Source organism: Carica papaya, chromosome 2 (genome assembly GCF_054855325.1).
Source record: "Carica papaya isolate Zhongbai chromosome 2, ASM5485532v1, whole genome shotgun sequence".
Classification (NCBI taxonomy): Eukaryota; Viridiplantae; Streptophyta; class Magnoliopsida; order Brassicales; family Caricaceae; genus Carica; species Carica papaya.
Genome location: NC_142310.1, coordinates 31,305,265 through 31,332,473, shown reverse-complemented (window position 1 = coordinate 31,332,473; position 27,209 = coordinate 31,305,265). Strand labels below are relative to the sequence as shown.

General features: G+C 34.9%; 1 protein-coding gene across 1 annotated transcript in view; it reads left to right on the top strand.

The window, feature by feature from the left end:
• Positions 1–27,209, top strand: part of LOC110823743 (mediator of RNA polymerase II transcription subunit) — a 65,627-nt gene that overhangs the window by 283 nt on the left and 38,135 nt on the right. The window contains exons 2-12 of the mRNA XM_088214062.1: positions 67–110; positions 1,564–1,663; positions 1,771–2,751; positions 4,141–4,375; positions 4,826–5,043; positions 5,319–5,526; positions 18,259–18,536; positions 19,635–19,718; positions 21,855–21,949; positions 22,216–22,378; positions 22,478–22,723. Coding sequence (XP_088070188.1) covers positions 67–110; positions 1,564–1,663; positions 1,771–2,751; positions 4,141–4,375; positions 4,826–5,043; positions 5,319–5,526; positions 18,259–18,536; positions 19,635–19,718; positions 21,855–21,949; positions 22,216–22,378; positions 22,478–22,723 — 2,652 coding nt within the window. The remainder of the gene's footprint in view (positions 1–66; positions 111–1,563; positions 1,664–1,770; positions 2,752–4,140; positions 4,376–4,825; positions 5,044–5,318; positions 5,527–18,258; positions 18,537–19,634; positions 19,719–21,854; positions 21,950–22,215; positions 22,379–22,477; positions 22,724–27,209) is intronic.

The following is a 27,209-nucleotide window of genomic DNA, read 5'->3' as shown; positions in this document are numbered from 1 at the left end:
TTTTCTTGATTTTTTCTCCTCATATTCTACCGAGTTATATTGAATTATCTCTATGTTGTTTTCCAGAGAAGTGGGCGCCAAAAGTCCGACGATTCCCTCCGAGAACCGCCGTTAGTAACTCTTCTTTATAAACTATGTAGAGTGTCTGTCGTGTAGTTATAAGATTGTTATGGTCTGTCTTGGTTGTTGATATGGTGCTTAGTTGCCGGAGGTTTATGATTCTGGCTGCAATGCAATTTTAGACTGCCGAACCGACCCAACCAGTTGCTATACTCAGTTTAGTTGGTCTATTTCAGTAAAAAAATGTAAAAGAAAATTTAATTTCTGTTTGATTTTTGGCGTTTTTCGAGACTAGGCTAAACTGACTCTTAGACCTAAAAGCACATGTAATGGTTCTGTATTAATTTAATTTATACAATCTGGCAGTCTGGCTGGTTTCTGCTTGTGGTGTTTGTTTCTTTAGATCAATGTACTTATGGTTTGATTTTGATTTCTACTCTAAATGTAAGCGAACTGAACTCAGTTTACAGATAAATTTGTTTAGCAAAAAATTTAGGGCTATGCAAAGGATTATTTGTGATGTTTGTTTTCATGATATCGATGATGTCAGCAGGAAACTTTTCCAGTTACCAGCTAAGGAATGTCAATGCCTATAGAATGTACTGGAAATCAGATTAGTTCTACTTGTTATACTCTTCACATCAAAATTCCAGTTGTTAGTTACACCAAGGAAGCATATACCAAGAGTACGTAATTCACTCTTACCTCCACAATGTCCTATAAAAGAAAAAAGAAGCATAGGAGCTTCTTGCATGTAACAAAACGCATTTTATGTTTTGTAGAAAAAATTGTTTAGTGCTTCTGGGGTAGCATACTCAGTATTCTCGTACGTGTGTGTTCTCTTTTTTAAACTTTACGTGGATTTAAGAGTGGAGAGCTGTGTCCATGAGGCATTGGGAAGTTCCATTATAATTCCTTGTTCCGCATTTTCCTTTCTTTATCTTTCCGCACTCCTTATGTTGGTGATATAACTGGTATCAGACTCTGATAGTGTAGATCTTCAAGAAAGTTTCTTGCCAAGCTATGATTGCTTTTTATCTAGTCTTATTATCAACTACAGCTTCTAAACACAAGTTTGTCAGTCAACATGGTTAGCTGGTTGCGGATTCGAATTAATAGAAAACCTGGAGAGAAAACAAAGCTGATGATGGTGACTACAGAAGATATTGAAACTATTATGCATCGAGAAATTGGGTCTAACATTTTGTAAGATTACACCGTTGAGATTACCACATAGTTAATGATATTGCATCATTAGGTCTATTTGAACCTCCCTACTACTAATTCTCATGGCACACTTCTCTATGCTGACTGTTGAGACATGGCAATCTATGTCAAAGTAAATTATCTTTGTAGTTGCTGCAGTTTGATGTGACAGCTTGCATCGTAGCGGACTTGTAATTGCTGCAGTGTAGTTTCTGATTAAGGGCTTGCTAATCTTTGTATTTTGATGAAAAGAAATCTATCGTTGCTTTATGTATGTATGATATAGCCTATCTACAGGAATAAGACGCAAAAGCGAATACTTGCTCTTAACAGAGAACTTCCTCCTCGAAATGAACAGTTCCTTTTAGATTTTGAGCAACTTCAGAGCCAATTCACTGTAAGTTTAAGAAATCAATTTATTTAATCATTGTACATCTTTATTTCTTGTGTTGCCTATGGTGTGTTTCATCTACTGAGTTAGATATTATTTCTGTGTTCTTTCAGGACCAAGATCAATTGCGTGCTGTAACAGAATCTGTTCTTATATCTCTGGTTGTGCAGTGTTGTGGTCATGCACCCAGGGCAGATTTTCTTCTTTTTGCTTTACGGAGCTTGTGCAATATAGGTTACATTAACTGGGATACATTTTTGCCATCTCTTCTCTCTTCAGTTTCTTCTGCAGAAATGTCAGTAAGTCAGGGCCCTCAAGCAGTATCAGCTGTTCCATCTACAAGTTTATCACAGTCTGGAGTACTCCCGTCTACAAGTGCTATCACTAATCCATCTAATTTTCAGTCGTCAAATCCGACATCTCCATTGCCTTCAATTCATGCTATTGGATCTCCTGCCCAATCAACAATTGAAGCATCTCCTTGTTCTGCTATGTCCCCTGTCAAATCATCTGATGTTTCCAGCAATTCTCAACTGTCTACATCAAGGGTCAATTCTTCTATAAAAGACAATGTTATAAGCAGTCTACGTCAGCTATGCTGCAAGATTATCTTGACAGGGCTTGAATTTAATTTGAAACCATTTACCCATTCTGAAATTTTCTACCATATGCTAAATTGGCTGGTTAATTGGGATCAGAGACAACAAGGTATTGATGAATCTGATGGAAAATCCTGGAGGCCTGACAAAGCTCTCATCGAATGGCTGCACAGTTGTTTGGATGTCATTTGGCTGCTGGTAGAAGAGGACAAATGCAGAGTTCCCTTTTATGAATTACTGCGCAGTGGCTTGCAGCTTATAGAGAATATACCAGATGATGAAGCCTTATTTACACTTATCCTGGAGATTCATCGGAGAAGAGATATGATGGCCATGCACATGCAAATGTTGGATCAACATCTTCACTGCCCAACATTTGGGACTCATCGGATTTTATCTCAAACAACTCCTAATATTTCAGTAGAAGCTGTTGCAAACTTACGTTATTCCCCAATTACATATCCTAGTGTGCTTGGAGAACCTTTACATGGAGAGGTAATAACATTTCTTAATCTTAAAAGAAATTATATTTCTTTCATTTAAACCTGTCGGTATTTTGCTTCATTCCTGAGATGATATAAATTGGAATATGTGAATTATAAATAATGTTTTATGTGCTAATAACTTAGATAAAGATGGTATTTTATCAATCACTAGACTAAAAACATGGCAGATCTTTCTTTCAAGAATTAAAATGCATATACGTTGTTGTAGTTTTTTGACGGCTGGAAGGAAGTAGTTTTATGCAAGTGCATATTACACATCTTGTTATTCTTGTTGTTTTATGCAAGAATTGAAATATATATGTTGAGAGTTTCTCAATTTTTTAGTTATATGATGCAATCAAATTCTTAAATGTAATACTTAAGACTTGTTAGGTATTATGTTTAAGAAACCCTAGATGTAACGTTTAGGTTCTTATCCCCAAGTCGATAAATTAAGCTAGTTTGTCATACATCAAGTAGTAACTTACTGTTAAAAAATTATACTATTTAATTTGTTTTTACATTTCTTAGTTTGTTCATGTTTTGTTTTAATGCTTAAGACTTCTTAAATATGATGTTTAAAAAGATCTTAGATGTAATATTTAGGTTCTTATCCCCAAGTAGACAAATTAACCCTAGTTTTGTCATACATCAAGTAGTAACTTATTATCTCAAAAATTATACTATTTAATTTATTTTTACGTTTATCAGTTTGTTCATGTTTTGTTTTCCTGTCTTTATTAGGAGTAGTATTTCTAATCATATTAGTATTGAATACGTTATGTATATGGGAAAGGATTATTTCAAACTCTATAAATATCTTTATAATATCCTCTAAGGTCATCATTTAGTTGCTAATTTTTTTTTGTGAATTTCTTAATACTTAATTATGTGATTCAATGAAATCTTAGGCGTGATACTGAGAACTCCATGGTTTTTTCCCAAATTCATATGTACACAAATTGATGACAATCTACCCAACATCATTCTTCTTTTTTTTTTTTCCTCTTGATATTTTCTCTGTTTCTTAGAAGGATACTTTATCTTCCCTTTTGGTGTTTGCTTTCTCTCTGCCTAATAATATTTCTTTTCTTATAGAAAAACTTTATCAGTCAAATGAGTTGCAGAATGCTGGAAATATAGCTCCATGGTAGTTTATTGCCTGCGTGGCTGATTGGTCCAATGGAGCTCATAATTTTCTGATAATGGAAGGCCAGTTTCTCTGTTTTTGGTTTGTCTTCCAATGAAGCATTCTTTATGCATGAAATTAATGTCATCCTTGGGTGTTCGGAAATTGTTTTTCCTTGGTGTCTCCTGCTTGTGCCTCTTTAGATGTTTCCGTGCATTCATCATTAGGATTCTCTGCAGTCTGTTATACTGTTTGTTTTGATTGGTTTAGGACCTTGCAACTTCGATTCATAAGGGGAGTTTGGATTGGGAGAGAGCTTTGCGTTGTATAAGGCATGCTATTCGCACTACTCCATCACCAGACTGGTGGAAGCGTGTCCTTCTTGTGGCTCCTTGCTATAGGAATCCTGCCCAAGGGCCTACCCCTGGTGCTGTTTTCTCTTCTGATATGATATGTGAGGCAACAATTGATAGAATTGTTGAACTATTAAAGTTAACAAATTCAGGCAATGATCTCTTCCCTATTTTTATTTGTTTAGTCTGATTTTAAAATTTACTGAATTATCATTATTTTATTTCACAGGCTTTTTTGTCTGTTTTCTCTCTGTTAAATTGATCTTTTTTGATGCTGTAAGACCTTTGTTAGTCTTTATCATTTTGAAAGGTGTCTAGGCATACTGCTATACTGTTTTTGCACCTAGAAATTAAATGCAGTGCTATAGAATACGACACTTACATATATAAATATATAAATCACAGAAAAGTCATAGAGCGTAGTCATCCTGTTAGCTATGAAGCCCCTTTTGTGTTTGAACAACATGAGCACTTCTTTACATTGCTTCCTTTTTTTCTTTTTGATTGTTTTCATTGTGGCTATCTCTGTATGATTATGGGTGAGTGTCAGATGGTGGTGATATATTAGTAAGTGAATGTCTCACAATTATCTTTTATTGCAGAAGTTAATTGCTGGCAGGAGTGGCTTGTCTTCTCAGATATATTTTTTTTCCTTATGAAAAGTGGGTGTATTGATTTTGTTGATTTTGTGGACAAGCTAGTTTTGCGCCTTACAGAGAGTGAGCACCAGATTCTTCGAACGAATCATGTGACTTGGCTGCTTGCACAGATCATTCGGGTTGAGCTTGTGATGAGTGCTTTGAACTCTGATGCCAGAAAGGTTGTTTTTGAGATATAGGAAATTGTTGCCTCTTCCTCTCAATGTAGCTTTCTTTCATTTCTTTTTCCTTTAGACAGCACCATTTGTTAAATTATATGTAGTCCTGCTGAAGGCATTTTCTGTTTGTTGAATCCATTCTCTAGGGCCATTAGCTTACAGTTTCATTAGGAAATATATATCTTCAATGATTTGGTGAAATTTCGTAAGTAGCTTAACTCTTTGGCAAGTTATGTAATGAAGCGTGCTCCAATTGAAGTGTTTGATTCCATTTACAGGTCGAGACAACCAGAAAGATACTATCCTTTCATAGAGAAGATAGAAATTCTGATCCTAATAATCCTCAGAGCATCTTACTTGATTTTATAAGCAGTTGCCAGAACTTGAGGATTTGGTCTTTGAACACATCAACTAGAGAATACTTGAATAATGAACAACTTCAAAAAGGGAAGCAAATTGATGAATGGTGGAGGCAGGTCAGCAAAGGTACTTTTCACCTTAGCAGCATTCTTGTTTTTGCTTATTTATAAAGTGGCTATTGCTGGTGACTAACTTGTGAATGTTTGTGATTTAAGATTTTCAGTTGCTATTTATCCCTTTATTTGGATATCAAATAGATAGGGTTGATTTGTCCAATTAGGAATTGAGAATAAAAAACCTAAACATCACACCTAAGGTTTTTTAGACGTCACATTTAATAAGTTTTAAGCATCATATTTAAGAGTTTGATTGCATGATACAAACAAAAATTGAGAAGCTCTCAAAGTATTTAATTGAATACTTAAATGCTCCAATAAGTGATTTTTTTTTTTATTTTTTATTTGAAATAAAAAGTATATTAGTTATTGATTCACAAGTGCTCAGAGGGTGCCAACTCATGTACAAATTATTTACATATGAATAAGGAACTCCAATAAGTAAAATTACAAAGCTATTTTTAATTTTTTTTTAAGTAGTCTTTCCTAAATAGAATTAAATTAAGAAATAGTTTTTATTTAAATAAAAAAATACGACATATATTAAATCAACAACACCAAGGAAGTGTCACCCATTTACAAAATATTTACAAATCTGTTAGCATATTAATAATATTTCCAAAATCTTTCATTTTATATAAATCATAGTCCAAGATCAAATACCTAAATAATGAAACCATCTATTCTTAATTTTATATAACTCCTCTTCGACCCTTAAAAATTTTGTTGTTTTTCTCTTTTCAAATCAACAAAAGAAAAGTTAATGGAATAAGTTTTGCAAATTTTTTCTTTTTGCAAATCATCTTCCATATCTAAATCTCATTTTTCAACGATCACACAATAACCCAATGAATCTCTAACAAACTATAGACCATGGTCCAAAGATTATATGCCACCGGATACTAGAGAAGAATATGGTTGCATGACTAAACAACACTTTTGCAAAGATAATACCCTTTCACCATGGTCCTCCCTCTTCTCATCAACTTGTCTATTGTCAAAATACATTCCCTAGTCATCTCCCAAGTAAAGAAAGAAATTTAGGCAGCATTCACATTCCAAATATGATTGGCTGGGAACCTCATCGCTCCCTCCTTCAATATTTACTAATCAAGTGCTTAGAAAACAATTTAACTATGAAAACCCATTTGTCTTCAAGTTCCTAAACAAGTTGATTAGTATTATCATTCAATTAAACAGTAGCTAGAAGTTGGAGTAGAGCTTCATATCCTTTTCTGTCCCAGTCGTTGAGGTTCCTTGTCACATTCACGGAGTGCTCCCTTCTACCGTTATATCCCCCATAAACCTCATCCACAAACATATTCTTCATTTGTGCTATGGTGAAAATCTACAGAAATTGATTTATAAGATAACTCCTTCCAATGCAATCATCCTGCCAAAACAGAACCTTGTCTTCTCTCCCCACCTTCCATTTAGTACATTCTTGCACACACTGTCTCTTCAATAATATGCTCTTCCATAAAGATGGAAGAGAACTTTCTTATCTAAAGGTGGAAGGCTAACTCTCATCTGGAGCACACTTCTTAGCCTTCCTATTTACTTAATTTTTGCTTTGACTATCCCCCTAAACGTGGTAAAAAGATTGGAAGCCATTCAATGCATATTTTTGTAGGGTGATGAAGAAGGGAGAAGAAAGTATCAGTTAGTTAAATTGGACGAGGTGAAACAACCAACGGAGAAGGGGGATTTGGGGATTAGATCCTTGATTTTGATAAATATTGCTATCCAAGGTAAGTGGCTCTGGAGATGTATGAAGAAAGAGGGGAGATTGTGGAAGAGTGTTACTGAAGCTCGGTGGGGGGTGGAGAATAGGGGTGGGGTAGCTAGAGAGGTGGTTACACTGCATGGAATGGTTTATGGAGGAAAGATAAGAATGGGAAGACAACACTTTCAAGAACGCATCAAATAGAAAATGAAGAGAGGGAACAAAACTCTTTTTTGGTTGGATGAGTGGATGGGGAGCGGGTGTCTCAAAGACCAATTTTCGAGCATTTCGGCCACTGCACAATCAAAGAATATGATTGTGGAAGAGGCTTATGAGACGGTTAATGCAAGACCAGAGTGGTGGGTGGCTGTGACTAGGAACCTGAATGATTGAGAGATTGAAGTATATGAGTTGTTGCTTTACATTTTATCCACTATGCATTTGGAAGACAGCAATGATCAGCTTGTGTGGAAACTGGAAAAGCGGGGAGAGTTCACTGCTAAGTCTTGTTAGAAGTTTTTGAAGGGAAGAGATTTGGGAAAAGGTCAGCATGCCGCCTAGAATTGCTTTTTGTTTTTTTTTTTTTTTCTTTTTTTTTCTACGTGGGGAGCGGAACAGAGTGTAGATTGACCATTGACAACTTAATAAGAAGGGATCAAATTCTTGTTAATGGCTATTTTCTTTGTGAAAAGGCGACTCAAATGTGCAACCACATTCTGCTTTTGTGTCCGATGGTTTATGATTTGTGGACCATGGTTTATGGGTTGTTAGGGATTAATTGGGTCATTGAGGGTCTGTAAGGAATGAGCTTAGGGCTTGGGAAAGTATTTTTAGAATGAGAAAAGTTGTACATTTTATTCCTTTAACTATTTTTTTGGATTGTTTGGAAAGAAAGGAACATAAGAGAGTTTGAAGGAATTGAAAGTGAGATGCATGAAGCTAGAGATAGATACATACACTATTTCGACTCTATGATCTTGAGTCATGACATTTATAGAATGAATGATTTTGGGAATATCATAAATATACTTAGTGAGATGTAAATATTTATAGACGGGTGGCACACTCTTAGTGTCTTTTTATTAATATACTGTGTATACTTTTTATTTTAAAAAGATAATATGCTCTTCCATAAACCTACTTTATACGGTCTACCCGCTTCTCTAGAGTGACTTTCCCTATCCATGCCCCCTCATCTAACATCTGCCATCCTTTTTCATAGACAATCATCCTCCCTCCATTAACTCCAACTCCATTTACCATGAAAGGCTCTATTTATATTAACCAAAGATTTCAAGCATAAGCCCCCTTGCTTTAAATGTAGTTTCACCTCCTCCCATTTCAACAAATGATACCTTCTTCTCCCCTCTTCATCATCCCATAGGAAACAACATTGAATGGCCTCAAGTTTCTTCGCCACATTCACTGGGATAGTTAATATCAACATGAAGTAGATTGGTAAATTAGTTAAAGTGCTTTTAATAAGGGTTAATATACTCCATTTTGACAAGAAATTTCTCTTCCACCCTGCTAATCTTCTCTCAAACATCTCAATCACAGGTTCCCAACTTCTTCCTTCTTTATATTTGGACCTCAACGGTATGCCAAGATATTTATGGGTAGGTTTTTTGCTTTACATCTCAGCACCAGAGCAAATATTCCATCTTCCCTTCTTTCCTTGAATCTCACCAATTCGGACTTGTTCAACTAGGTATTCAACTTAGATAGTGTTTGAAAATAGAATACACATCTTACATTAAGCAACATCTTTATCTCTGGTTGGCAAAAAATTAAAGTGTCATCTGCAAAGAAAATTAAGACACCTCTAGCTGGTCGTCATTTCTCCTTAGAGTGATACCCCTCAACAATTCCTTCTCCTTAGCTTGCTCCAACAACCTGTTCAAAATTTTCATAACAGTAATAAACAAGGGAGATAATAGATCTATCTGTCTTAATCCTTTTGACGTCTTAAAAAACGAAGATGACCCTCCATTTACCAACACAACAGAAAAGGAAGTAGAAATACATGCATTTATCCACTTCCTCCATTTCTATTCAAAGCCTAATCTTTCCAACATGTAATCCACAAATGCCCAGTTAACATGGTCATGCACTTTTTCCATGTCTAGCTTACAAAGAATTCCTTCACTTTTAGGAATATTAAACTAAGAAATAATAAAATCTCAAGTTACTAAACTATGATAATACTCCTAAATAATATAATGATAGACTTCTAAATAGTATAGTTGTTTTAGATTTAAGATAGTTATAATTTCTAAAAATCTAGTACTAGCCTATTCTGCATTAGATTTACATGGCTAAATTGCTTTGACCCATAATGCCCTCATCAGATGTCATGTGCATGACACTACAAATTTACATTCATGGAAAGAAAGGAATAAGTTCAAGTGTAGTTCAAGATCCGATAATTATTATGTTGTTTTTTTATCATATTATTTACAGTACAATTTGTAAAAAATTAAAGTAATAACGATTTAAGTTAATAAAAGAAATATCTACAATGATCTAAATTATAAAATATAAAGAATGAGAAATCTGTCACATGTGACTGGCGACCTTAGTGGTTTTGACCACTAGCCGCAACCAGACCCAGCTACGACTGGTTTGGTTGCAACCAGATTCTGTTGCGACTGGATCCAGTTGCAATTGGGTTTAGCTGAGCAGTTGTGACCACCAATCAGAGGGATCCCGATGGTTGCAGCCACCACTCCTGACTGCTCTGCTTGATCGATCTTTATCAGCTGTTAGTAGTTGGTGACTGTCCTTGTTGCATGATGGTGGTTGGTGATTGGTGGTGTTGAGTGGAGAAGTGAAAGAACTAGTGGTGTTTGTTTGAACCAATGCTTATAATAAACAGAAGTGAAGTAATAATTTTGATAGTCATAATGCACTTTGGATATACTAGTGTAAAGAATGGTTGAATGTGTATTTTATTAAATATTACAATCCTATATATATATTAATTTTCTAGAAAAGAAAAAGAAATTGACCATTAGTTATATTAGTTGCATATAATGTATTTTCCCCTAATTCCCTTTAGCCTAATTATATATATATATATATATATATATATATATTAATACTCCCGCTCAAGTTGGGGAATAGAAATTGTCCATCCCTAACTTGTTATTGATAGTTGGGAATGCTGGATTACTCAAACCTTTAATCAACATATTTGCAAGTTTAGAGCTAGTTGACATATATGAGATACATATTAAGCCACTATCTAGTTTTTGTTTGATGAGATGTTTGTCAACTTCAATATGCTTAGTACTGTCATATTGCATTGAATTATTGGTAATGCTTATGGCTAATTTATCGTTACAGTACAGGCATATAGAATTTTACTATTTTGATTTTCAAATCTTCTAAGATTCTCTTTAATAATAGTAATTCACATATCCCTTGAGTGATTGCTTGGACTTCTGACCCCTCGACCTTGCCTCTATATTTTGTTTCTTACTCCTTCACGTAACCAAATTACCCCAAGGAAGATAGAGTAATTTGTGGTAGGTCTTATGTTCACCATTCACCCTGTATAGTTTAAATCCATACAGGTTTATAGGAGCAACTTGTCATTCTTTTTAAACATGATCCCTTTTTTAAGTGACATTTTTAGGTAACGCAACATTTTATATGCTGCGTGTAAATCTACTTCGTTAGAGTTATATATGAGCTGACTTATAATACTTACTGCATAGACAATGTAGAATTTTACATGTGATAGATATATAATCTCCTAATTAATCTATGAACCGTTTCTTTATCTTTTGGTGTATCCTTTTCTGCTAGTCCCAATTTATGATTGGGATCACTAGAATATTAGCTTATAGCTAGTTTGCTCATATCTCTTAACAGGTGATGAATGTAATTCTGCTGGGAGATGAAGATCCTTAGTTTTGAGTGTATGATTTTAATTTTAATTTCCAAAAAGTACTTCAATTCACCTAGCTTCTTGATTTCGAATTCTCTAGTTGAGTATTGCTTGAGCATCAATTTCTACTTTTAATCATCCCTTGTTACAATAATGTCATGAATATATATTAAAAGAAATGTAACTCCCCTATCTCATAATGCTTTGTAAACAAAGTGTGGTCTTATTGAGTTAACATGTATCCCAAGCTTCTTATCACCCTTACAAATCTATCAAACTATGCTTTAGGTGATTGCTTGAGTCCATATAATACCTTATTCAGTTTATAAACTTTATATGATCCGACCCCTTTGTCAAATCCTTGTGGGATTTTCATATAGATTTTTGCTTGCAAATCTCCATGTAGAAGTACATTTTTCACATCGAATTATTATAGTTATCAATCAAAATGAGCAGTTAAAGATCCGCATTGTGTTCATCTTAGCTACCAGTATGAATAATTCTTGATAATTTATCCTATAGGTTTGGGTATATATTTTTATCATTAGTCTTACTTTGTTATTAAAAAAAAAAAATAATCATTAGTCTTGTTTTGTATCTGCCGATTGCCTATTTGTCTTGTACTTTATTATGAATATCTATTTGCAATCCACGACCTTATTACCTTTGGGTACATCTATTACTTCCCATGTCTGCTTTTTTTCTAATGCCTACATTTCAACATTCATGACATTTTCTTATTTCATATAAGATAATCATCAGAGACTAGTGTTAGGAATAAACTTGGTATTCAAACTTGTAAGAAAATTTTTTGTGGGACTGTGAACATTTTTTAAATGATACAAACTTCAAAATAGAATAAAAGGGATGTTTAGTACATTCCTTAGTTCATTTACGAATTGTAATGAGTAGATCATTATCAGACTGTGCAGAATTTTAAGGGTTTACGTTAGTCTCAAAATTCGTGTTAGATTTTTTGACTTGCTTCGATTAAGGAGTCATAATCTTTCTCCTTGTATGTAGCTACGTAAATATAGAGTTTGGTATGGTTTCTTGAGTGAGTGGGTTCTTTGGTGGTTTCGGTAGGTTTTCTTATGATTATGGTTGAGTATGTGGTAAATGTGGTAGGGTAAAGAACTCGATATCCTTATTTTCCAATATAAGCTCCATTAGAAGATAACATTGAGAAAAATATAAATTTTATTCAATAAAATTAATTTCCGCAAGTACAAAATTTTTATATAGGCGGATGGTAACAATTAAATGCTCCTTTTAAGGAAAAGAGTATTCCACAAACACGGAGTCATTTAGAGAATTTGGGGGTAGAGGGGAGTAATATGTGGAGGTTATGAGGAATTTAATGATTCGAAAATAAATTATTACGAATCTCTTTTGAGTTCACTATCTTCAGTATCTTTGAATGAAAATGATGATTAACTGACTTGGACCCTCAAACCAAATGGATCTTCTTTGGTTCTGTCATTCTAAAGGTATTTGGTTAAGAATGATTCTTTGGAGAACAAGTTTCTATTCCGGAATGTTCCCACAAGAATTGCTTTTTTGTTGTGGCTTGGGAAGTGGGGCATGGATGTATTTTGACCATTGACAAATTGATAAATGGGAAAGATTTTGGTGACTGGTTGCTATCTTGTAAGAAGGCAGAAGAGACTTGTACTGTACTATAGTGTCCTCTAGCATTTAAATTATGAAGTGTGATGTACGAGTTGCTATAGTTTTGTACATGGGCGCACTCCCTTGGTGCCTAAACTCAATTATAATACTATACTTGTTATTAAAAAAAAAAAAGACGTATGGGTTGCTGGTAATTAGATAGGCAATGGTGGGTAATCTAAGGGAGAAGATATGGCATGGAACGGAGTTAGCAATAGGAAAAAACATTTGGATCTTATTTCTCTAACAATCTTTTGGGTGGTTGTTGAGAGAAAGGAATAGAAGTGTTTTGAAGAGTAGAAGAAGATTTTGATAGCATTAGAGATAAATAGTATAAGATCTTTAGTTTTTTTGGTTGTGAGTAACTATTTATACTCTATGGAGTATTTAAGTAACATTATTGATTTTCTGGTAAACATGTAAACATCTTTTGTACATGGGTTGACACCTATTAGTTCTTATAATTATTGAATACATATTATACTTTTTATTGCAAAAAAGGAGTATCCCATGAACACACATTGTAAGGCTTTAGGATCAATTTTTTATTGTTGATGTGAATAAATATGAACATAGGCGACACACTCAAATATTCATAGGACCAAGTGGTTTGTGACATTTATTTTTAGGTAGAATTTGGAAAGGATTTCTAGAGAATCTTTTGAATTCTAGTGCACTTGAGGTAAGCGATTAATAACATATGTGGCGGTAAAGACAACTTCACTCTGATCTTTTTTCGGGACATGGTTCTGGAATAGAAAGGCTCTAATGGTCGCAGGAAGATGATTGTTCTTATATGCTGTTTCTGTTTTGTTATGGAGTGTGAACACATGGTAATTCATAAATAATCCCTTGGTGACAAAATGAGAAGATTTGGTGGTTCAAAAAATCTTTTGCATTATTAGTGCGAAATTGTTCTGTGTGAGTTCTAAATTGAGTTTTTATCATCTTACAAAACTGGAGTGTTATGTGGCTAATAACTAATTTGGATTTGATTAAGAAAAGACATGTTTGCCTTAGTTTTTGAGGTAAAAAAGAATGTTTATTAAGTATAGACACCAAGGGGGTGTTGTCCCTATATAAAATATTTACAATTCAGTTAAATATCAAAAACTTTCCCAAAATCATTCGACCCATAAACATCATGCCCCAAAATCAGAGATTCAAAAGTATACAACCATCTATCCCTAATTCTGACAATATCTCTCACACACCCAAAAGTTTATGAAAAAGCCATGTTTACCTTAGTGCGATCATTAATAAATTATATAAATCATCAATTCTCAGAAATATTTGGAATGTGGGTTATGACCCCAAACATCACTATAGCTTAAAGAAAATGGAAGCATACTTCTTTTCTCGCTAATAGGAAAGTTTACATGCTTATATTTAACTAACTCGCATATATCGCAATGTAAACTTTCATAATCAGAAATATTTTGCTAGTATAAAACAATTTCCTATTTTATCCAAACTCTTAACTAAATATTACTGTAAAATGTACATATGTAACAAATGTATATATATACATGTATACTTACACTAGGGGCAACTTAGTTTTTTCTTAGGTTGTTAGGAGAGCTGATATTGTTAGGATAACTGGGTATTTCTCTCCACCATTTTTAACTATTTTGTTAGCATTTTTTTAACTGTTTTTGTCCTGGCTGATGGCTTGTATAATGACACATTTGTGCCCATGTAATCACAAGAAAAATCAAAGGAATTCTCCTCTTCTCACAAACCTTCTTTCTTTATTTTTTTCATGATATCAGAGCAAACCATTTTGAGATAAAAAAAAATGTTTATTAAATATAGACACCAAGGGGGTGTTGCCCCTGTATAAAATATTTACAAGTCAGTTAAATATCAAAAACTTTCCTAAAATCATTCCACTCATAAACATCATGCCCCAGAATCAGAGATTCAAAAGTATACAACCATCTATCTCTAATTCTGCTAATGTCTCTCACACACCCAAAAATTTATGAAAAAGCCATGTTTGCCTTAGTGCGATCATTAATAAATTATATAAATCATCAATTCTCAGAAATATTTGGAATGTGGATTATGACCCCAAACATTACTATGGCTTAAAGAAAATGGAAGCATACTTCTTTTCTTGTTAATAGGAAAATAGTTTGTCTCCTTCATTGATGATCACACTAGAATAAGCTGAATCTATCTGATGAAAGAAAAATTTGAGGTTGGTCTAATCTTTCACAAATTTAGCACTATAATTCAAAATCAATTTTAAAAAAAATACAAGTGTTAAAAACTAACAATGCATGTGAGTATTTTGCATCCAACCTAGGAAAATTCTTTATTGACCAAGGCATTGTCTATCAAATTTCTTGTCCTTACGCCCCTCAACAGAATGGTGTAGGTGAAAGGAAAAATAGGCACATCCTTGAAGTATTTCGCTCACTTATATTTACCACAAACGTTCCGAAATTTCTTTGGGGAAAGGCTATTCTCACTGCTACATATCTGATCAACAGGATGCCCTCCCGTATCCTTAAGTTCAAAACACCTTATGATTCACTTGTTCAAGCATTCCTAATATCACACATTCTTCACACAATTTCTTTTAAAATCTTTGGCTGCTTTACCTATGTTCACATTCACAGTCACCTCAGAGGGAAAGTAGATCCTAGAGCTCTCAAATGTGTTTTTGTCAGGTATTCCGCTTCTCAAAAAGGTTACAAATATTTTTGTTCAGTAACCCGCCAGTTCTATAACACTATAGATGTCATTTTTTTTGAAAATCAACCATTTTATCCCACTCTTGATATTCAGGGGGGGAGACATGTAGAAGTTAGGAATATCAATTGTGGGATGTGAATATACCTCTATTACAGAACATACCTCAACCACAGATTCCATTGACAACTTCAGAAAAAGAACCTGTCCTACCATAGAGACTGATAGCACATTACTTGCAGTTAGTAAGTTACGTGTTTATAACAGGAGGAACAAAACTTAAGGTAAAGATAAAGTACTGGAGCCAACTATACACTGTCATGACTTAACTCCTGTACCAAGCATCTAGAATAACACAGGTAATGAGATTTCTGACTCAACTGTTGATATTGGTTTACCTATTGCTTTATGAAAGAGTGTTCGTTCTTGTACAATGCATTCCATACAGGATTATTTCTCTTCTATTAAGCTGTTTTCAAAGTATCACGCACTTGTGAGTAAGTTTGACAGTATCCCTCCTGAATCAAGAATAATTCATGAAGCTCTCAAGATCTCTGAATGGAATATTGCTGTCCAAGAAGAAATTACAGCCTTTGAGAAAAATGGGACATTGGAGTTATCTGATCTACCTTCAGAAAAGACTCTTGTAGGATGCAAGTGGATTTTCACCACTAAATACAATCCTGATGGTAGTGTTAGCTGCTACAAAGGTCGACTTGTCGCTAAACGGTTTACTCAATCTTATGGAATCGACTATCAAGAGACATTTGCTCCTGTAGCCAAGGACAACACAATTCGGGTATTATTCTCTTTAGCCTCTAATCTTGATTAACCTCTCTTTCAAGTTGATGTGAAAAATGCTTTTCTTAATGGTGATCTAGAGGAAGAAGTGTATATGGAAGATCCATTTGGATTCAAGATGAATCCTCAAAAGGTATACAAACTAAAAAAGGCACTGTATGGTCTCAAACAGTCTTCAAGGACGTGGTTTGAAAGATTCATCAGGGCAGTGAAACATATGAGATATGAACAGTGTCAATCCGATCACACTCTATTTGTTAAACATTGTATCACAGGAAAGAGAGCTATACTAATTGTTAATGTGGATGATATTATCCTAACAGGTGATCATAGTGAAGAGATTCAGAAATTGAAAAATTTTCTAGCTAGAGAATTTGAAATAAAAAATTTTGGGATACTCAAATATTTCCTTGGAATGGAAATTACCAGATCCAAGAAGAGAATTTCTATATTTCAACGGAAATACATTTTAGATCTCCTGAATAAGACAGGTATGTTTGGTTGTAAACTTGCAGAGACTCCTATGGAAACAAATGCTAAACTTGGTTTCAAAAGTGACAGTAAACCTGTTGATAAAGAGAGGTATCAAAGGGTTGTAGGCAAACTTATCTACTTGGCTCACACAAGACCTGACATCTGTTTTTCTGTTAGTACTGTGAGTCAGTTCACGTCTCAACCTACTGAGAAACACATGAGTGCTACCTATTGTATTCTGAGATACATAAACATGATACCTGGACAGGAATTATTCTTTTAAAAGAATATGGTCAGAGATATTGAGATGTATACTGATGCTGATTGGGTTGGATCTATGACAGATAAGAGATCCACATCTGGTTATTACTCATATATTTGGGGTAACTTAGTCACTTGACGTAGTAAGAAACAATATGTTGTATCAAGAAGCAACACTGAAGCTGAATTACGATCACTTGCACATGGAATATGTGAAGGAGTATGACTTAAAAAGATTCTACTTGAATTATGATTTTCTACTCCTACTGCAATGAGGATTTGGTGTGACAATCAATCAACTATTAGCATGACCAAGAATCCTGTGCACCATGAGAGAACTAAACATGTTGAGATTGATTGTCACTTCATCAGAGAAAAAATTGAAAGTCAGGATGTGTCACTCCTATACATCTTGATAAATCAACAAACAACAGATATACTCACTAAAGCACTACCAAAAAGGGAGTTCAACAATCTTGTATCCAATCTAGGGTTACTTAACATTTATGTAGCCTACATTGAGGGGGAGTGTAGAATGTACATATGTAGAAAATGTATATATATACATGTATACTTACACTAAGGGCAACTTAGTATTTTCTCAGGTTGTTAGGACAGCTGATATTGTTAGAACAGCTGGGTATTTCTTTCCACAATTTTTAGCTATTTTGTTAGCATCTTTTTAACGGTTTTTGTCCTGACTGATGGCCTATATAATAGCACATTTGTGCCCATGTAATCACAAAGAAAATCAGAGGAATTCTCCTCTTCTCACAAACCTTCTTTCTTTATTTTCTTCAATTACTATGAAGGAAACTTCTAACCAATGAATAAGTTCTATGGTAGGATTGGGAAATTTCCTATACCAAGACAGGCGCGGTTCCCATGGTTGTATTGGATCTCTGTGAACTGGTCCCTGGTTGGATCAGGCGAGTCTGCCTGATCCAACTTGGAGTTGGGAGATGTAACACTTTTGTTTTTTGTCATTTTATATAAGTCCTTTTCCCAAAAACATATACAACTGATGTGTAACATAGTTTGAATTTTTCTTATTTATAATATACGAGCATTTACTTTGACAACAAGATATGACAGTGCACTTGATTCCTAAGATTTGTTGTTGGTTGCATTCTTGAATCTTGAAAGAAAAAATTAAAAATGTTTGGCTGCTTTTCATCTTTGTTTTTATAGCATATCATGTCTTTATATTTCAGGGGATCGAATGATGGAATATATGAATATGGATGATCGATCAATTGGGATGTTTTGGGTTGTGTCCTACACAATGGCACAGCCGGCATGTGAAACAGTTATGAACTGGTTATCTTCTGCTCGAGTTGCTGAGTTACCAGGATCAAATATACAGCCGAATGAGAGGGCAATGGTGATGCAGGAAGTAAATCCATTGCCAATATCATTGTTATCCGGCTTTTCAATGAATCTATGTCTGAAGTTGGCCTACCAAATGGAAGATTCGTTATTTGTTGGACAGGTACATTGTTTTTCCTTTGTATCAGAGAGGTTCTTCTCAGGGATGGTGGTATATTTGTGGTACTTAAAAACTACATGTCTTTAACTGTTGTTAGAATTTTTCAAATTCACAGTTTGAATTTTATGGTTCAATTGAATAAAAAAGTGATTCAAATTTTATTAGTGAATCCCAATCTATCATGAATTCTAAGCATATATAAACGAACCGATAGTTGCGAGACTTGATCAAAATTTTCCCAATTCATGTGAATCTAGTTAAACTATATGTAACCAAATATTTAGATAAACCTTTTTTATTAACTATAGGATGCAATAATTTATACAATTTACTCCAAGAACAAGTAATTTTTTGGTTGTCTAATATTAGTATAAATTTCTTCGGATATTCTAATTTCTGATATATTTTCTTTAAAAAATAATATAAATGGCAGTCAATTTTAATTAATGAGCTATGTTCCATATCTTACAATTCAGGTTGCATTTCTCAATTCAAAAGATTGGATCTTTGATTTGCCATTGAAATCTTGGTCGAACAATTATAAATAGGAGTTACTGGCCAGTTAATTTATTTATTTCAGAAAGAATAAAACTTGGCCTGGTTATTTATGTCATATGTAGAAGGTTAAGAGAATAAAAAATGGGGATTACATTATTTTTGGCCCGGCGGAGACCCACCTTTTTGTTCCTTAGATAATTCTTTTGTTATTATGTTTGCATCTGGAATTTCTCTGAGGAGAATATCTTATTCTCTGTGGTTGTAACTATTTTTCTCTACTCTTAATAAATTTATTTTTCTATAACAAAATGGAGATAAAATATAAGGATGCAGAGAATGGAATTGCTGAAATCAATATACTGCATGTTCGATTCATGCTCTCTTGGCCATTGAATAGGATGGACATTATTTTTATTGCTGCTAGATTCTTTCATGCAGCTATAGGAATGATTCAATGTGCTAAGGGCGAGATGTTCTGATGTAATAGTTAATTTGTTCTTTGTCCACTTGACGAAAAGAAAAAAAAGAAATTCATTGACTTTTAATATTGGAACCAGCTTTTGCATTTTCTGTTAATGTTCTAATGAAATATTTTTGATGCAGGTTGTGCCAAGCATTGCGATGGTTGAGACATATACTAGATTGCTGCTCATTGCACCTCACTCATTGTTCCGCTTGCATTTCACTGTAATTTCTTAGCTTCTAAAATTTATTGGTTCTTTACTTGTTTTTTTTTTTCTGAAGCAGAAAAATTGTGAATTGATAATGTTGGAGCTTTTAAGTAAAAATAAGTATATAAATGCTTGACGTATGTTTGTTTGGATGCATGGCGTAAATTAGCCATTAGTCTCAATCATTATTAGATTTTTCTTCTTCCTTACTTGTAGAGGTTGATGGCAATAGCAGTTCAATGTTTTTACAGGGATTGCTAGCATTTTCAAACCCTTTTCATTTTGAAAACATAGGAAATCATTAAAAAGTGATTAATCTGTTCAGTCAAAGATCTGGCTGACAGTTGGGATTCTCGTATGGTCGCCTATTGCCCATGCTTGTTTTCTCTTTTTGAATGAGGACTATACTCCTCGAAGGCTGAAACTGTCCATTTAAGTGGACTGGTAAATGTTTTTCCCAAACAGAGTACAATGACGAAAATGGTTGGCTGGTTATGGTGAGATTGAATGTAGTGGAAGTTATGTTGTTCGTAACACAACCTTTAGTAAGTGTTTTGTTCTCTTGCATTTGCTTGCTGTTTCAAACAGCAATTTTTGAAGTTTGAAGGTTGTTTTGCATGGTCAAAGAGAATGGTGTAGAAACATGAGGAACTGGAGATTGGATGTGGCAAAATGAGTGGATTCAATTTTGGATAAACTCGGTTCAATATACTGGAAATTCTTACTTTTTTTTTTGAAATAAAAGAGAACTAATATTATGCACAAAGGTACCAAGGGGGTACCACCCCAATAACACGGAAATTCTTACTAAAAATAGGCATTAGCATTTTACTTAACAAAGTGATCCCTCAAAACCTCCTTAGACCCTGATCATAGAAAATCTTTCATTACTTTCTGTAATTGATTACTCAATTAAACACTTAAATAGAATAAAAAATACGAAGAAATGTTGGGAAAGCACACTTGAATAAAAGCAATCCAGCCCCCAAGAGCACCTTTCTATCTATCTAAATATTTGGAAATCTTGCATAGTATATGATTAAAGAGTAAGTCAGAGAATTCATACCATAAAAAAAGGTGGAAAAGGACTTCGAAAATTAGCAATGGCGATGAACTACTTGGTATTCAAGGGAATGAGAGAAAAGTAGTTCTTTATCTTTGCTTGACATGTAAATATCTTTTGTACATGGGTTTTCACCCTATTGGTGCTTGTGAATGTTTACTATTTTTATTTTTTTAAAAATAGTTCTTATCTTAAGCTAGTTTTTGGTTGTTTTTTTCTTAAGGAGCCTTTTAGTTGGTTTATATGTTAGTTAATAAAAATTGGAGGTATTTTGATACTTTGATTGATGTTTGGTTAGGGGAGTCTTGCATAGTGGTGTTGTTGAGGATGCTCATAATGCATATTTACTTTGGTCTTGTGTCCTTCGTTTTGGAGGCTTCCAAATATGTTGTTGTTGTTGGTTTTGTTCCCTTTTTCGTATATATATATTTTTTGCTTGTTTCTACATTTCTGAGTATATCTCATCTTCTCTCTGGTACTTTCTTCCCTCTATGTTAATATTTCTTTTTCTATGAAAAGAAGATAGTACTATTTATTTGTTTATAAGCCAACAGTTATCTTTCTGCCAAACAACATCAAGTCCCTGTCCTCTTTGATTTGCTTTTTTCTTTAAAATCTATTTGATTGATAATAAGATTAAGGTTATTTCCTATTATTCATTACACGCTCAACTTTGAGGGCAATGTGCAATAGATGAAGAGTACGAAGATGACTGTTAAAAGTATTCAGTATTAGTTGGAAATTGTTGCTCCATGGAACATATAAACCAGTTCTAGACTTATTTTAATTTAGTATAGAATACTGGCTAAATGAAATAATTTACCTCCACTACAACATGTCTTTTGATGTTATAGACTAAGATTTAGAAATTTCTTTCAATCTTACTGATGGATCTTATATATGTTTTGCCAACTTTCAGAATCTGTTGTTTTCTTTTTGCTTCTTTGTTTCTGATTATAAACTAAATTGTTATCGTCCTTACAAGAGATGTTGGATTTCTGTATGAAGTCTTTTTTGCTTCTTCAGTTTGTCTTGTTTTCTGTTTTCTGTTTTTGTTAGAATATGTCTTAGATCTGCTACTTCTTGCAGCATTTGTCACAGAGGAATCCTTCCTTATTGAGCAAGCCAGGGGTAACTCTTTTGGTGCTTGAAATTCTGAACTATCGCTTACTTCCACTCTACAGGTAACTGCCTCCATTGTCTGACTGCTGGCACTACTTTCTTTTTTATCCAACTAGTTACAATATTGAGGGATAAAAATATAACTGAGTTGTATAATATAAATTTAATATTCTTTCTTGGTGCCTGGGCATTTAAGCCCCATAAGCAGAGAGTCAAGCTGATTTGGTGGAGCACTCCCAGTGGTGGAGAGCAGTGGCCTAACCAAAGGCTCAATGAGTTTGAGTTCTAATCTTTCGTGAAACTTCTGGTTATCATTTCCTCTTTACAGGTATCAGGGGAAAAGCAAAGCATTGATGTATGATGTAACAAAAATTATTTCTACCCTCAAAGTGAAGCGTGGCGATCATCGTGTATATAGGTTGGCTGAAAACTTGTGCATAAATCTTATCTTGTCACTGAGGGATTTTTTCTCAGTGAAAAGAGAAGGAAAGGTGGATATTGTTCTCTTCAAACTGAAAATTTTTCTGTTATAATTTACTTTGCTTTAAGCTGGCAGCGTGAGGTGCATATTAATTAGGTTCTTTTGGCAGGGTCCGAATGAATTCACAGAAACTTTAAATCGCATAACCATAATTACTCTTGCTATCACCATTAAAACACGTGGAATTGCAGATGCTGATCACTTACTTTATCTGCAAACAATGTTAGAACAAATAATGGGAACTAGTCAACATACATGGTCAGAGAAAACACTACGCTATTTCCCATCTCTTCTCCGTGATGCATTAATAGGGCGAATGGATAAAAGAGGCCTAGTAATTCAAGCTTGGCAACAGGTTGGTTATTGTACTTCCTTCACCTGCTCATGCTCACAAGCAAGTGCTATTTTCATAACCATATGACAAGATGGGATGACCTGATGTTTTCTCTTTAATGATTTCTTCCTTTTAATTCATTTGTTAAAGGTGTGGTAGTGCACAAAGAGAGGATGCTGGAAAAGAAAAGAAAAAGAAAAAAGACAAAAGAGTATATGCTACTAAACCAAAGAAACTCTCTACTAAAAGTAATTTTTCTGTTGTGGGTTCAGTGTAGTGATTTTTAGGGTCTCCAGGGATTGCATTATGTGTCTTGGCAGAATATTATAGGAAAGGATTAGAGAATTTAGAGATTATTTTCTCCCCTATTTTAACTGTGAACAAGGGTAATTAGAAAAATTCCTTGGGTCTCAGAGTGTAGAAAGCAATTCTAGCTTTAGGATAAATTCCTGCTTGCATTTTTATGCATAGATCGCAAAGATATATTCACACAAGTTTAGAAATAATATGGGATCTTAAAACTACCTCCGAAGGGATAGATAACTCCATGATTGCTTAGGTAACCCTCAAACTATATGGAAGAACTACTTCTCATGTCTAAGAAAAAAATAACATAGGCTGTTCTATACAGAAATTTTCTAGGAACTCCAGAAAATTTGATTTACTTTTTTCTTTCCTGTTTTCATGTGTAAATTACTGATGTGGCCCATAAATTCATTCCCTCCCTTGAAAGTGGGCTTGTCCTCGAGCCACACACGAAGGATGCCTGAGAGTCAAAGAGTCTTTAAACCCAAAGGCGACCTTGTCATGTTCCCTCTCCAATCTGTCTTACTCTATTTCTACTTAGTCATATTCCAATTCAAGGAATTAGTACTTCAAAAGTTAACATAGCTTCGGCTTTTATACCAGTTATTAGGGTCTTGGTTCAAGGATCAGTATTTGGGGATGATGGAGAACCAAGGAATTTGAGAGTTCCTAGAAAGAAAAAAATTGGAGGACATAGAGGGTTGTCTTTGTCCAACTATGCAAAAGTTTTGTTGGCTACAGATACTAAAGAATGATCATGTACCTGAAAGGAAGATGTAACTGAGTTAGGTTGAGTTGAGTTTTGATATGAAATCTGCATAAAAAACTCTAAAGTTCATGATCTTAGCAATAAGTTAATACAAGTTCATACATATACAAGATGTTATAGTGCTATATGATGATGTTAGATGATATCTAAAACTCTCTCTCTTTCTAAAAAGCTCTCTACCATTGACTTCTTCTTCACCATCTCCAACCCTCTCTCTCTATCCTTTCTCCTTATTAAACATCACACCATTATTAGAGCCTAGGGCTATCCCAACAGAGGTAAGGTTGGCTGCAGGGCTGACCAAGACTCTTTTCTTCTCACTCCACAATGCTGCCGGTTAACACAAAACGATTTGTCATTATTGGCAGAAAATCCTTTGATATCCTTTGTGAAGGCAAGAAGCTAGACAGGATACGTATAAGCAAAAATGGATGTGGAAATAGAGTGTCCATTACTCTTAGCAAGAACGAAGTGTCATGGATCATAGATGCCATGAGGGATTTCTACTGGAATAAGGGCAGAAACATTTGTGGAAAGAATGTCAAAGACCGTCACCGTCATCTATACCTAGTACTAATGTGGAACAGAAGCGACGTCTTGGTTCTTTTGGAAGAACAAGAAAAATCTACCAAAAGAATCTTTATCCCTGATGGGTATGGGGCGGGAGGATGGTGGAGATTCATAAAATCAGTTTTTGAACTTGTCGAGATTCCACTGGTGAACACCTTCGCAGAAAAGACCGACAAAATTTGCTCCAGCAATATCCTAGCCTTAGAAGCTCTAGTTCCTCCTTTGCTCTCCATTTGTTGCCCGAACTGTACGCATAGCTTCTAGGTCACACTTATTGCATCGAAGAAAAAATCTTTCGCGGGCAACGATGGAAGCTTTTAACTCAGATCCTTCTCGGGTGAAGAAGAGTGTGCCCGACCCGATACCTAAAATTCAGGATTTTGAATTTCAAATCCCCACTAACAAAGCGACCTTTGACATCAGACCTCAAACCCAACTGAGGATCCAGAGGCCCAAGGTTGTTGGGCCTAAACCACAACCCGAACCAAACAAGAAGCCCAAATTTACGTGGGCCGATAAGGGAAAATGGACCAACCTAGTTGCCCCGAGCAAACAAAAACACCACATACCCAGCCCAAGAAAGAAAATATAAAAAGTCAAATTGGAATGGAGAAGAAAGAGAAAAATGGTCGGGCTACTCACTATTTTTCTCAGTCTAGAGAACAAGAGTTTTCCCTCTTGACAAAAATTCCTCGCTGTTAGTCCGAAGGTGAGTGCAGGGCTTTGCCATGATATGACAACAACTACCTTTAGCTCAAATGATTGGTTCTCTTCTACGGCCAACACAAGCCAGGCTTCCATCAACCATGAAGATGAAGGCTTTCATGTTTCGGGGTTGGAAATGGTGATGGTGCATCTGGAATCCGCACAACATACGGTGCAAGCGATGAAAGATGACAGCTAGTCGGAGGTTATTGCTTTGTTGGACCGATTCCTTAAAGAAAAGCAAGGCTGCAATGTTCAATTCTACTCGGAATGGATCCTCAAGAACATCTATTGCATTAGTAAGTACCTTGGTGCTTCTTATTTTGGTTATGAGGAAGAAATACTCTCTCTTTTTACAGAATTGAAAACAAAGATGAACGACAAGAACAAGAGCAAACTGCTTCTTGAATCGGGGAAGAAAAAACAACATGAAAGAGGCTCCAGAGAATTGAAAAGACTCAAGTTTTCTATAAGCGATGATGAGCGAAGCAGAAAGAACAAGGGAAGTGGGGAAGAAGACAACACATCTCAATGATAGAAAAAATTCTAGACAAAATTCTATCTTGGAATGTAAGGGGCTTAAATGATGTAAGAAAAAGATCTGTAATTAGGGGATGCCTCAACAAATGGTAGCCGACCATCATCTGTCTGCAAGAAATAAAGAGGAAAGCAATTAATGACAAGGTCATCAATAGTCTTCGGCGTATGAACGAGATTGGTTGGGAATTCTTGCCGGCGAAAGGGTCAGTTGGTGGCATTCTTATCATGTGGAGAAAACATCGTGTATGTCTTCTGCCAAAATGTTATCCCCGGTGATGTTACAATTTCTTTTCTTTTCTAACTTGAACAATGGAGATCCTCGGTTCTTTTCTGGTGTCTGTTGCAGATGTAACAACTCTGAACGTAATTTGTTGACTGTGGAATTAGAACTTGTCAAATTCTCTTGGGGGAACAAAGGCATTGTGGGTGGGGACTTCAACATGATCTTAAAGAGTTCCGGAAGATCGGGCAGCGCCTATAATGACTTGGGCATTGAAGAGTTCCATTAATTAATCACGAATATGGACCTCATTGACCTGCCTCTTAAAGGTGAAAGATGGACTTGGAGTAATCAACGTAAGCAACCCTCCTCCAGAATAGACAGGTTCCTCATCTCCACTGATTTCTTATTGGTCCTTTCAAATATCAGCCAAAAATTAATGCCCAAATCAATATCAGATCATCATCCCATTATGCTTGTCTCGGATGGAATATAGTGGGGTCTCGTTCTTTTCCGTCTTGACAACAAATAGATCAAAGTGGATAGTTTCAAGGCTCTGGTGGCTGATACATGGAACAATACTTATGTGAGGGGATCCCCCAGTTACAAAATTGTCCACAAGCTCATGAAACTCAAAGTTGAAATTAAAATATGGGCAAAAACCACTAGCAGAAAGGAGGAGGAAAAAGTCTCGGACATCTTCACTAAAATTGAAGAATTGGACATATGTGAAGTAAACAGGACCCTGACCTCCACGAAAAAGAAAGAAAGAAATCGTTGGAAGTAGACTTGGCTCACTGTTTACAAATGGAAGCTACTGCATGTAAGCAAAACTCTAGGAAAAAATGGTTAAAGAATGGTGATAGAAATTCCAAGTATTTCCATATGCTTGCTAATCATAGAAGAAGAATAAATTACATTGAAGAAATCATTGATGGCAAGCTTACCAAAGGAAATGAGGAGTTAAGGGAAGGAGAAAGAATGCACTTTCAAAAGCTATACACAGAGCTTACTACTTGCTGGCCTAGACTGGATGATCTTACATTCAACAGCCTTGATGAAAGGGAATCAAATCAATTGGAAATGAACTTCATAGAGAATGAACTTCTTGATTGTCTTTGGGAATGCGATGGGGACAAGGCCCCAGGTCCAGATGGATTTAATATCAAATTCATTCAATCCTTTTGGGAGATTGTTAAAGGAGACATCATTGATTTCTTGAAAGACTTTCATGAACATGAAACTTTTGTAAGATCTCTCAACTCTGCTTTTCTTGTTATGATTTGTAAGAAAACTTGCCCTGAATGTATTGATGATTATCAGCCAATAAGTCTTATTGGTTGCATTTATGAGCTTCTATATAAGGTGTTGGCAAAAAGACTTTCCAAGGTGCTCAA